The sequence below is a fragment of the Crassostrea angulata genome, chromosome 8 (genome assembly GCF_025612915.1).
Source record: "Crassostrea angulata isolate pt1a10 chromosome 8, ASM2561291v2, whole genome shotgun sequence".
Classification (NCBI taxonomy): Eukaryota; Metazoa; Mollusca; class Bivalvia; order Ostreida; family Ostreidae; genus Magallana; species Magallana angulata.
In genome coordinates, this window is record NC_069118.1 from 35,864,135 (window position 1) to 35,877,068 (window position 12,934).

A 12,934-nucleotide genomic window follows, 5' to 3' on the forward strand; every position below is an offset into this window, starting at 1 on the left:
TCGTATCCAAAGTTACACATTTTGAGTAAGTTTTCTGCAAAAAATTAAAAAAGAAAAAGTCTACATATATTTATTATCATGCGAGGAAAACCATTTCTGTGACATTACTATATCTGCACATATACATAGAGAGATGATATTAGTATATGGCTAAAATAAAGATGTAAACTAATTTTAAAAGTGAAAAAACAAATAATAGGTGTGCGCGAAAATTGAAGTAAGATTTCAAGGTTATATCGATTTTTACCCCTTTTTAAATGACAATTTTAACGAAATATCATATGGGCATTTTCACCCTTGTAAACAATTTCTATTTTTAGACATTTATTTCATATTTTATAATATCTGGCTCATGATTGCCGACACGATCCAAACTTTACTGTGCATTCCATTACATGTAATTTTCTTTATCAATTGTCAGAAATATTTGCTTACTTACTCTGAAGAGTATACATTCTTTTACTATTAATAGCTTTTTCTTTGAACACTTGTGAAATCAATTAGTGTCACACTAATCAAATGAAGCCGATTTATTTAGAGTAACTCGTTGAACAAACTTAATTCGCACCTATGTCATTTTCCTTTTTCTTCGGTTTAGAAGCTAAAAGCCGAAGGGTAAATTGTCCTTTTTGATGTCAGCTTTCAAGCCAATTGCTCTTCACACTTTGTTTTTACAATTGTTGACAAGATTAACTCAGGGCCGGACAGGGGACGCTATCTTGCTTTGTCCGATCACTTTTTCCTCGGACGGCAAGAAATAAACATCTGAATTTATATTCAACGTCTCCTGTCCTATTTTCAGGTAATGAAACTTTTTACTTATATACTTTGTGCAAATTTATTGTTTATATCATGTTCTATATCATTTGTATGAATGCGTTGTTTGTGACTTCATATTGACACTTTATTTCGGAAATGTTTATTTTGGAATTTGTTACTTAGTCTTTTTATTTCATTGTTTGCGGTCTTCAAATCTTTAAGACTGATTCCTTTGAAATTTATTTTCTTGTTTTATCTTAATGTCCAAATTTATAACCTGTTCAAATTTGTTAACCGGAAAGTTATTATCCCTCTCTTTCGACTTTAACGGCTATAATCGCCTCCGGTGCAAAAATGAAAATAGACGCCTGCGACTCTTTTGTCTTAACTTTGATCAGTGTCCAATATGCAAGTTTTACCTGCGTAAGTAACTTTGTTCATTGTTTTTACATATGCATTTAGTTAGATTTTGTCATGTTTATTTGATATGCTTATTTACAAGTCCTTTTTATGGTCAGTACATGTGCACTTTTCAAGAGGTCTTTTTGTAAACAGGTAGCAATGTAACATTTTACCTGTAGCGTTCCTTTGCATAGTTGTTACCGTATGTTTTGTATGTGTAGTATATACTTAATTTCTCATAGCCGCTTACTCTTTGTTTGTGTGTTTGTTTAGTAATTACACCCCCCCCCCAGCTCAATTTTGATACCGGAAGTTGTCACCGGAAGTCTATGTAATAATGTAAACAAAACCATGTGCTAATGTTTTGGTCTATTCTTTATTAAAGTCAAGTCCTTTTACAATGCCAAGTGAACTTTATCATTTGAGTAAATTTCCCCATTTGAAGTTAATTCCCATTTGAAGTTAATTATCATTCATATTATAATTTCCATTTGAGTTATATTTCCCCTTTTTAATATTGTGATAGACTTTCATTTATTTTCACTTCAGTCCTGTAATGTTGAGTATGTTTTGTTTTATTAAGGTGCCCTTACACTTGAAATTATAGTGTCACCTCATATTCTTTTATTACAGTGATTGTATAATGCGTCTTAGGCAATGTTCTTTTTATTTAATCAAATGTGTAAGATTTGTCTTAATGGTGATCTGTGCACATGTTACTGCAAGCCACCCCATGTTTGTACTATTTAAAGTGGCATTACTGGCATTATTTTTGTGATTATTAGTGATTGTCTTTTACTACACTTTTTCCTTGGACGGCAAGAAATAAACATCTAAATTTATATTCAACGTCTCCTGTCCTATTTTCAGGTTCAACTTACTACGTCATTTATCAAAGTTAAAAATATCACCCAAAACTCGGTGATAAAGTGGTGGACTGAATCCAACGATCCCAGATGAAAAAGAACAGGCCAATTAACTACACCATACAGACAAGACAAGCAACTGCTGCAGAGGAACAATCCTATCTCCAAATTGCAGAGACCATATCAACTGAACCTGAGGAGCAAACAGCAACCATAATCCTTACAGCAACAAATTCAAGGGAATCTATCCCTGATTCAGAGGAACAGATAACCCCACCTGAAACTTCAGCTGAAGAAAATAATAGTACAACAACCCCTGGCACTCCAGCAGACGAACCACTAGATACTTCAGCTGAAAATAACATAACAGAAGAAGAATCATCAGAAGAAGAAAATTCAGAAAACAACATTATGGCAACTGGATTTAGTTTCCCCAAATTCAATGGATCAGAGTCACCTGTGATCTGGTTATCCAAACTTGACGCGTGGCAACAGTTCCATAACTATGCCGATCAGAAAATCCTTGCCATGCTACCCTGTGCATTAGAAGGAAGTGCTAGTACGTGGTTTCAAACATTGCAGCCTCCCTGCAACTCACTAACAGCATTCAAGAAACAACTCACAGACAGATTCCAACCTATTTTATACGGCATGCCACTGATGGGTATTCGACAAGATACAAGTGAAACCATGGACCAGTATCTTGAAAGAGCTGAGAAAATCAGCATGATACATGACATGGCTGAACTTTACAAAGTGCAGGCCATTGCTTCAGGACTACTTCCTCCTTGGCGTGGGAAAGTTCTCTCCCGAGAACCGAAGAGCTTTCAGGAACTTAGAAACACTATCTCCAAAGTTCAAGTTGAACTTAGCGACCTTCCACAGAATTTGAACCATTCCAGTGACCATAGCCTCGCTCACCTGTGCACCACCCTCGCGACCCAAATGACAGAACTGACAAAGAGCATTAAAGCCGATATAAGTGCGCTCCGTGTAACCAGTGAACCCGACCAGTCCTCACAGCAGCGTTGGACCAACCAACATGGTGGACGACCACGGTACCACAACAATCGCAGAGACATGAACCAGAGATCCAGACAGTACGAGAGAGAGCCACGAGAGTACGAAAGCTGTAAAGGATGTGGTAAGTCATGTTCTATTCGAGAAAAGTGTCCAGCTTTTAACACCAAATGCACATACTGTTTCAAATGGCACCATTATGAAAATGTTTGTTTCAAAAAACAGCGACTTTTTAACAATGGCACTTTCACCAACACTAACTCTCACTCTTCTAGTTAGGGGCACGCGCCTGTCCCTAGCACGGATAGGCACCCAGTTAACAGTTCTCATGCAGTAGTCTCTCCTCACAGTGCTAACTCTACCACTTCAACTAACAAGTCTAACATTAAACCCTCAACCACTAACAAATCCAATACCCCAGCTAAAACCAACCCTCAATCTCATAGTGTTAGTCTTATTATGCCTGTGGAGAAAAATACTGTTGCAATCTCTATCTATGGTCATTCCATTAGAGCATTAGTGGACACAGGAGCAAGCATATCCTGTGTAAGTTCTGATCTTATACCCAAACTTGGTATAAACCCCAGTCAGTTGAGTCCGTCTAATGTTAGGGATGCTGTTGCTGTTGGCGGTGAAAGACACGCTAGTCTAGGTGCTATATCCTTACCCATCTCCTTTGATGGGCCCCTCATTTCTCATACCTTTCATGTCTTCAAATCATTTAATCATCCTTTGATCTTGGGTCTCGATTTTCTCAACCAAAATGATGGCATCTTCAACGCTGAAAACTGTACCTTATACCTCAGAGATCCAGATGACCACACAGCATTCTCCATCGACACCAACACTGGGTTTGCTAGAGTTCTCAACACAACTTCTATTCCACCAAATTCTGTTGTTTCTGTGCAAGTGTTCATTACTAACATACCAAAACACAAGACTGTACTATTAGAACCATGCGCACAGCTACCACAACGCAGTCTAGCAGGAGCAAAGTGTCTTGTAGAAAACACCGGAAAAGCATTCATGCAGATCATCAACCCATCCAACAAACCAATCAGACTCAATGCTACAACACCAATTGCATCTGCATCCATTGTGAATGAAAAGACAATTTATTCCCTTGACACACCTTTGACAATTTCAAAACAGAATACCAACTCACAATCCAAGGATCCAATACACTTTGACCTTCAACATACATCCCTCTCTGATGTTGAAAAAGATCTTCTTACGTCCTTTTTGTCGAAACACAGAGCTGTCTTTGCAACTGACTTACATGAATTAGGAGAAGCCAAGACTCAACCACATCGCATTGACACAGGAGATGCGCATCCTATCCGACAAAGATTCTACAGACAATCTCCACATGTCAACGCCGAAATGAATCGACAGATAGAAGAGATGTTGTCTACTGGTATCATCGAAGAATCAAGCTCCATGTGGCAGAGTCCAGTGGTAATGGTGAAAAAGAAAAACGGCCAACTGAGATTTGCTGTGGATTACAGAAAATTAAACGCAGTAACGAAGCAATTCACATTTCCACTTCCCCGACTCGAAGATGTCTTCGATACCATAGGATCATCACAGGCCAAATTATTTTCTACACTAGATCTTGCTTCAGGATTCTGGCAAATTCCAATGGACAGCGACACGAAACATAAAAGTGCCTTTGTTACTCCTTCTGGTGTTTATCAATGGAAACGCATGCCATTTGGACTAGTGAACGCTCCAGCCAGCTTCCAAGCCCTCATGACACAAGTTCTCCGTGGTCTAAATTGGAAAACCTGTCTCGTTTATGTGGATGATATTCTTGTGTTTTCCAATTCTTTCAAAGAACATCTGCAACACTTAGAACAAATTTTCACCAGACTGACAGAAGCAGGTTTAACCTTGAAACCTAGCAAATGCGCATTTGCTCTATCTTCAGTGAAGTACCTGGGACACGTGTTGACCAAAGACGGGGTTCAGGTTGATGTTTCCAAAACTGATACTGTGCGATCCTTTCCAATACCTCGGAACCAAAAGGAATTACGATCATTCCTTGGCCTCTGTAACTATTACAGAAAATTTGTCAAAGGTTACAGCAGAATCACCAACCCATTAACGGCCCTCCTGTGCAAAGATACGCCATTCACATGGACAGAAGAGTGCCAATCCGCCTTTGACAAACTAAGGACAGCATTAACAACATCTCCTGTGCTAGCCTACCCAGACCATAACAAGCCTTTCACCCTAACAACAGATGCTTCTGGATCAGCAATTGGATACATCCTTGGACAGACTGATTCAACAGGGATAGAGAGAGTAATTGCTTATGGTGGACGCTCTCTGAACCAACACGAAAGGAAGTATCCAGTGTCTGAGAAAGAAGGACTCGCTATTGTCGAAGGCATTAAAACCTATCATGTGTACTTGGCCAGTCAACCCTTCAAAATTTTCACAGACCACGCTGCACTAAAGTGGCTGAACAATGTGAAACAGTCCACAGGAAGACTTGCGAGATGGGCTGTTCTCCTACAAGGATATAAATACGAAATACACTACAAGCCTGGCAAGAAAAATGAAGTGGCAGATGCGCTCTCTCGACGACCATACCCTGAAACCTCTGAATCCCTACCTGAATCAGAAGATGTAATTCCTTCAGCTGATGTTTCCAGTCTTGAGTCCAACAAAGTCTTTTACGAGACCACATTCTTCTACAAAAGATCGGAAGATTCAATTGTCTCAGAAACAACATCTCATACAGCCTGTGTCTGCGCTATTGATACAAATCCATCCATTGCAGAACTACAACAAGATTGCCATGACTTTGGACCTATGTACAAGTACTTCAAAAATGATGAATTACCTTCTGAAAAATCAAATCGTGAGAAATTGCTCAGTGAATCCAACTTTTACGTGTTCCTGGACAACGTACTGTACCACTACTATCAACCCAGATCAAAAAGAGCACGACATCCGGACAATTATGTCAAGCAGCTAGCAGTTCCACGTTGCTTAAGGGAGGATGTACTCAGGTCATACCATGACAGCTTGGCTGGAGGAGCTCACTTTGGATTCGAACGCACTTACAGAGCCATCCAACTAAAATACTACTGGCCAGGAATGTACCAGAATGTTGCAGACTATGTACGTTCATGTGCTCAATGTCAATGTGCAAAGAAATCCACCCAAAATACTCATGCACCTCTTGTCAACATGCCTGTCACCAAACCATTCAACAGAATTCACATGGATATCCTTGGTCCTGTCACTAAAACATCTAAAGGTCATAAGTATATTCTACTAGTCGTGGACTCCTTTTCAAAATGGCCGGAAGCATTTCCTCTGAAAACCCAGGATTCTAAAGAAATAGCAACAGTACTTTTTCGTGAAATTTTTGCTCGCTATGGTGCACCTCGCACTCTTATCACTGATAGAGGACAAAATTTCATGAGCAAATTAGTCACGGCTGTATGTGAGCTTTTCCAAGTCACCCGCCATCACACAAGCTCATACCATCCGCAAACCAACGCAGCATGTGAACGCATGAATAGTACTATTGCTCAGTGTATCCGAACATACATCAATGAAGATCAGGATAACTGGACAGAGTTACTCCCTGGAATTCTGATGGCCCTCAGAATGAGCCCTTCAACACAGTCCTCTGACCTTTCTCCTCATCAAATCCTCTTTGGCTCAGAAATGGAATTACCTTTTGACACATCTGTAATTCCTAAAGATGGCATGAACCAAGACGCCAAAACTCATGTGGAAAATCTAATAAAACATCTGAAAGTCGTTGAAAATATTGCCACTGACAACATCCGCAATGCACAACAAAGACAAAAGGCACAATATGACAAAACAGCAGTCAACAAAGAATTCAGAGTTGGAGAATGGGTCCTACTTCACAACACAAAAGTAAGAAAAGGACTTTCTCCAAAATTTACCAAACCTTGGGATGGACCATTCTACATTGCGAGACAAGGATCAAACAACACCTACAAAATCATCCGTTGCTCAAACAACAAAGCTCTGAAATCACACATACATGCAAACAGGCTTAAACCTTACAACAACCCTGCCCATCGTCAACATTTAGACCCGCCACCAGATGCTGAAATCATTGACGACACGCATCTACCACCTGACAACTATGCTAATGAACAACACGTTAACCCAAATCCAAACAACATTCAAGATGCCACAGCAAACAACGATGCCACTCAACCTTTACAGGCTCCAGGTGATCAGCCTCCAACACCTACACAACCAAACAACTCTGGTGCACCAAATCCTGTTCCTACTGACGCACCTCAAGGAAAGAACAGCTCACAGCCTCCGTCGTCACAACCCGAGATACATCCTCCCGACGCACTTACCGGAGAGGACACTCAACCGACTCCATCTCAAACCTCAGACGACAACATAGGCTACGTTGAAAAACTTATTCGGTATAGGTATCAAAAAGGCAAAAAGTACTTTCTTGTGAAATGGATAGGCTACCGTGAGAAAACATGGGAACCTGAAGACAATATCAATCCAGCCCTTATCCAGAAGTACCTCATAGATAAGACACAAACTGGCCAAGCCCGCAAACGCAAAAAGCGATCTTGCTTTAACTAGAAGGCAATGTTTAGTCCTATTCTTTCACCCTATCCACTTTTACTTTCTCTACCACTAACATTTCCCTTGTGCTTGTATAAGATCATGTTAAAATTTTAACTTTTCATTTTTGTGTAATTTTTTCAAAAATTGAGCAGTACATGTATTTGAATTTGTTAATTTAGTGCTTCTCAGTTCTGATCAAACTGATACTGACATTCAATCTTATACAAGGCACAATCCTCTTATACCTCTTTTCTCTCTTCTCGTAGGTGGAAGTGGACTTAAACACCTGCTACTTCTGGTTCTTTTCTTGTGTCTTGGTACCCCTGGAATTGCCACAAACACCGACAACACCATCCAACGGATCAATTATGGCATCATCTTTGAAAAATCAACAAACATCTTCTTGAGTCAAGAAAACTGGCTCCACACCTTCCAGATTCAACTCCCAAAGAAGATTCATCTCGACTCCCTATATTGTAACATGCCAAAATGCAAGACAGTCGGCCATATTATCAAATCAATTAACCTTCTACGTATGCAGTGTATGGCCAGTGTAAACACCACCGTCAACCAAATCCATCACTTAATTCCTTCCACAACATTACCTCCACAACAAACATACATTGGATCATCTAGACAAAAGAGAGGACTTTTCGATTTCGTGGGTAAAATTTCAAAATCACTCTTCGGTACTGCAACATCAGATGACATTAACGCATTAAAACGACACATGCAGACTCTTAACAACAACAATGTAAAATTAGCTCAAGCCATGGCCCAACAAGATCATCATCTGTCATCCTTCATTTCAACAGTAGATAAGCGCTTCAACAATGTAATGTCTGCAGTCCAGAAAAACCACCAGGACGCCATCGCTTTATCCAACCTGGCTCACAGATCAATGGATGCTCTGGAACACGAATTTGTCATACTGAGTGAACTCATCTTCAGACAAACCAATGTCACAGCACAACTAGAAAAAGAACTCGAGCACGTGAAGCTTGGAATTCATGATATCACCAAAGGAAAATTATCCCCGTTTCTTCTATCTCCTGACATCCTACAATCCTCACTTAGACAAGTACAAGATATTCTTTCAAACAAATTCACACAATTTCACATTTCCCACAAAAATCCTCTGTATTATTACTCTCAGGGAGACTTCATTTTCACTAGACTTCATTCACACCTTTATCTAACCCTTAAAATACCCATTTCACCATACGTCCGCCCAGTGTCTATCTACAAAGTATTTTCATTTCCTGTTCCTGTCAATTCTTCATCAAATCATGCCACGCAACTCCTTGATACTCCAGAATACTTCATTACCACAGAAGACAATCAACACTATGCAACTATGACATCAAACCAATTATCACACTGTAGTGGGACAACGACATTATTCTGCACCTTTAATATCGCCTTGACTGCCCCTGCATCTCCCAATTGCCTCTCTTCAATCTTCTTTAACCAAAAAGAAGACACAACCAGACTATGTGACTTTCGGCTCCTGCTAAACTCATTGAAACCATCCATTTCTGAGATTTCACCTTCACATGTTTTACTGTACCAAACAACAACAATTGCACTTGATTGCTCCTCGAGCCAGAAAATTCTCAAAGGCTGCACATTCTGTGTTATGAAGATTCCTTGCAGATGTTCCATATCAACACACAACTTATACCTTCCACCTCGACTTGGCAAGTGTAACAACAACACTGATAAAATTTTTACCCTTCACCCTATCAACCTGGCTCTCCTCCAACAATTCTTCAAACAAGACTCTTATTCGGATATATTTGGCGACACCATCTTTCAAGAATTTGTAGAAGTGAAACTTCCGAACTTTAATATATTTAATCATTCCTTCTCCAAGTTTGTTGCCAATGACAGAAACCATCATCTAAGTTTGAAACGTATAGCCAGTGCCGTCAAGAGTGATGGGCAGGTATTCAAGACATTAGCCGAATCCATGATTGCAGGCCAAGTTGAATTTGCTGTTGATAATTGGCCCGATACTAGTGGAATCATCGCCATCATTGCAACATCCCTGGCAACCTTTGGTTTTATTTTCAGTATTTGGTCTTGTTACAAAATCAGAACAGTTCTAATGCCATTACTTCTCCTCCATCAAACTCATTCTGTCTCTGCACTAACACCTAAACCACCATTGTCTTTTATTTACCAATCCCCAGAATCTACTAACCCAACTACCATTGATGAGCATGTCTACTCATCCTTCACCACTCCTTGGCCATATGTCTCCCTCTCAGTCATAACAACTCTTCTTGTGATTGCATGCATAAGTTACCTCTGGAGCAAATTTGTCCAGACTCACCTAACAACCATTCACTTAGAAATTACCACTGGACCAGTGTGTGAACTAATACAGATAACCACATTGCCTCTCTGCCCTAACAACTGGCACATACAACCACCTCAGGATGTTTCCTCTATTAACATTACCAGAAGTTATCTTATATTTCATTACATTGAAATACAGTGCACCCCAATTAACATTACTAATGTGCATACTAACCGCTCTATAACTGTGAAAACAACTCAACTTATCTCACCATTCAAAGCACGTCGCATTAATAACATTCTACGTCACCCCTATACTGCTTACTTCCTCCTCTCACACCATCAATATTTTACACTCTTAAACTAACATCTAGTTGTTCCTTTGTCTGGACCATTTCTCGGCATGACTTACAGTGAGTGTGCATGAATGAAAGATGATTATTCTTTTTCATTTGTATCCTGTTGTATATATGTTAACATTTGCATTGATTTCATGTACCTTATTTTTTTTTTCACTTGATACATCATCATGTTCTTCAATTTCTTTTATCAATGGAAATGCATTAATTTTTTTAGTCTTCATTAGTTCTATATATCATTGAATGTTTACATCTGTGTACATATTCCCTTTAACCCTAATGGTTCATTTCCTATTCAATTTCATTCATTTTTTTATAACACATGTACTTTTTTTAATCTTTGAGGACAAAGATTTTTTTCAACCAGGAGGGTATTATCATATGGGCATTTTCACCCTTGTAAACAATTTCTATTTTTAGACATTTATTTCATATTTTATAATATCTGGCTCATGATTGCCGACACGATCCAAACTTTACTGTGCATTCCATTACATGTAATTTTCTTTATCAATTGTCAGAAATATTTGCTTACTTACTCTGAAGAGTATACATTCTTTTACTATTAATAGCTTTTTCTTTGAACACTTGTGAAATCAATTAGTGTCACACTAATCAAATGAAGCCGATTTATTTAGAGTAACTCGTTGAACAAACTTAATTCGCACCTATGTCATTTTCCTTTTTCTTCGGTTTAGAAGCTAAAAGCCGAAGGGTAAATTGTCCTTTTTGATGTCAGCTTTCAAGCCAATTGCTCTTCACACTTTGTTTTTACAATTGTTGACAAGATTAACTCAGGGCCGGACAGGGGACGCTATCTTGCTTTGTCCGATCACTTTTTCCTCGGACGGCAAGAAATAAACATCTGAATTTATATTCAACGTCTCCTGTCCTATTTTCAGGTAATGAAACTTTTTACTTATATACTTTGTGCAAATTTATTGTTTATATCATGTTCTATATCATTTGTATGAATGCGTTGTTTGTGACTTCATATTGACACTTTATTTCGGAAATGTTTATTTTGGAATTTGTTACTTAGTCTTTTTATTTCATTGTTTGCGGTCTTCAAATCTTTAAGACTGATTCCTTTGAAATTTATTTTCTTGTTTTATCTTAATGTCCAAATTTATAACCTGTTCAAATTTGTTAACCGGAAAGTTATTATCCCTCTCTTTCGACTTTAACGGCTATAATCGCCTCCGGTGCAAAAATGAAAATAGACGCCTGCGACTCTTTTGTCTTAACTTTGATCAGTGTCCAATATGCAAGTTTTACCTGCGTAAGTAACTTTGTTCATTGTTTTTACATATGCATTTAGTTAGATTTTGTCATGTTTATTTGATATGCTTATTTACAAGTCCTTTTTATGGTCAGTACATGTGCACTTTTCAAGAGGTCTTTTTGTAAACAGGTAGCAATGTAACATTTTACCTGTAGCGTTCCTTTGCATAGTTGTTACCGTATGTTTTGTATGTGTAGTATATACTTAATTTCTCATAGCCGCTTACTCTTTGTTTGTGTGTTTGTTTAGTAATTACACCCCCCCCCCCCAGCTCAATTTTGATACCGGAAGTTGTCACCGGAAGTCTATGTAATAATGTAAACAAAACCATGTGCTAATGTTTTGGTCTATTCTTTATTAAAGTCAAGTCCTTTTACAATGCCAAGTGAACTTTATCATTTGAGTAAATTTCCCCATTTGAAGTTAATTCCCATTTGAAGTTAATTATCATTCATATTATAATTTCCATTTGAGTTATATTTCCCCTTTTTAATATTGTGATAGACTTTCATTTATTTTCACTTCAGTCCTGTAATGTTGAGTATGTTTTGTTTTATTAAGGTGCCCTTACACTTGAAATTATAGTGTCACCTCATATTCTTTTATTACAGTGATTGTATAATGCGTCTTAGGCAATGTTCTTTTTATTTAATCAAATGTGTAAGATTTGTCTTAATGGTGATCTGTGCACATGTTACTGCAAGCCACCCCATGTTTGTACTATTTAAAGTGGCATTACTGGCATTATTTTTGTGATTATTAGTGATTGTCTTTTACTACACTTTTTCCTTGGACGGCAAGAAATAAACATCTAAATTTATATTCAACGTCTCCTGTCCTATTTTCAGGTTCAACTTACTACGTCATTTATCAAAGTTAAAAATATCACCCAAAACTCGGTGATAAAGAAACGTCAATATTTTTGTGCACTGTTCGCTACAGCAGAAGAGCTGCATGAACTACACTGCGGACAAAAGAGGATGACAAACAATTTCAAAACCAGTTAGAAACAATTGGAAACTTTGCGTGCTAAATTTCCATATTAAATCTTAATGCACTACGTGAATATTTATCAACTTTTCTAATATGATAGAGTATATGCACAACGCTTGATACAAATACTCGAGTAACAGTAACGATCAATGGATAATTATAAATTATCCATTAAAAACAGGGCTTGACACGATTTGAACTAAAGGTTTAACTAACATCTTTTTACCCCCCCCCCCCCCTGTTTTTTTTTCAATCCTAGAACAGTTAACTTGAGCAATAGTAATCCATTACAACAAATTTTTAAATATTGAAATTCAATTTGAGTTACAAGCAAGATACAAAGATCAGAA

General features: G+C 38.1%; 1 protein-coding gene across 1 annotated transcript; it reads left to right on the plus strand.

The window, feature by feature from the left end:
- Nucleotides 1-284: 284 nt before the first annotated feature.
- LOC128157893 (uncharacterized) lies at nucleotides 285-12,484 on the plus strand. Its single transcript, XM_052820554.1, has 3 exons — nucleotides 285-1,182; nucleotides 2,032-3,171; nucleotides 7,910-12,484. The coding sequence occupies exons 2-3, from the start codon at nucleotides 2,118-2,120 to the stop codon at nucleotides 10,312-10,314; spliced, it is 3,459 nt and encodes a 1,152-aa protein (XP_052676514.1). The 5' UTR covers nucleotides 285-1,182; nucleotides 2,032-2,117; the 3' UTR covers nucleotides 10,315-12,484.
- The last annotated feature ends 450 nt before the right edge of the window (nucleotides 12,485-12,934 follow it).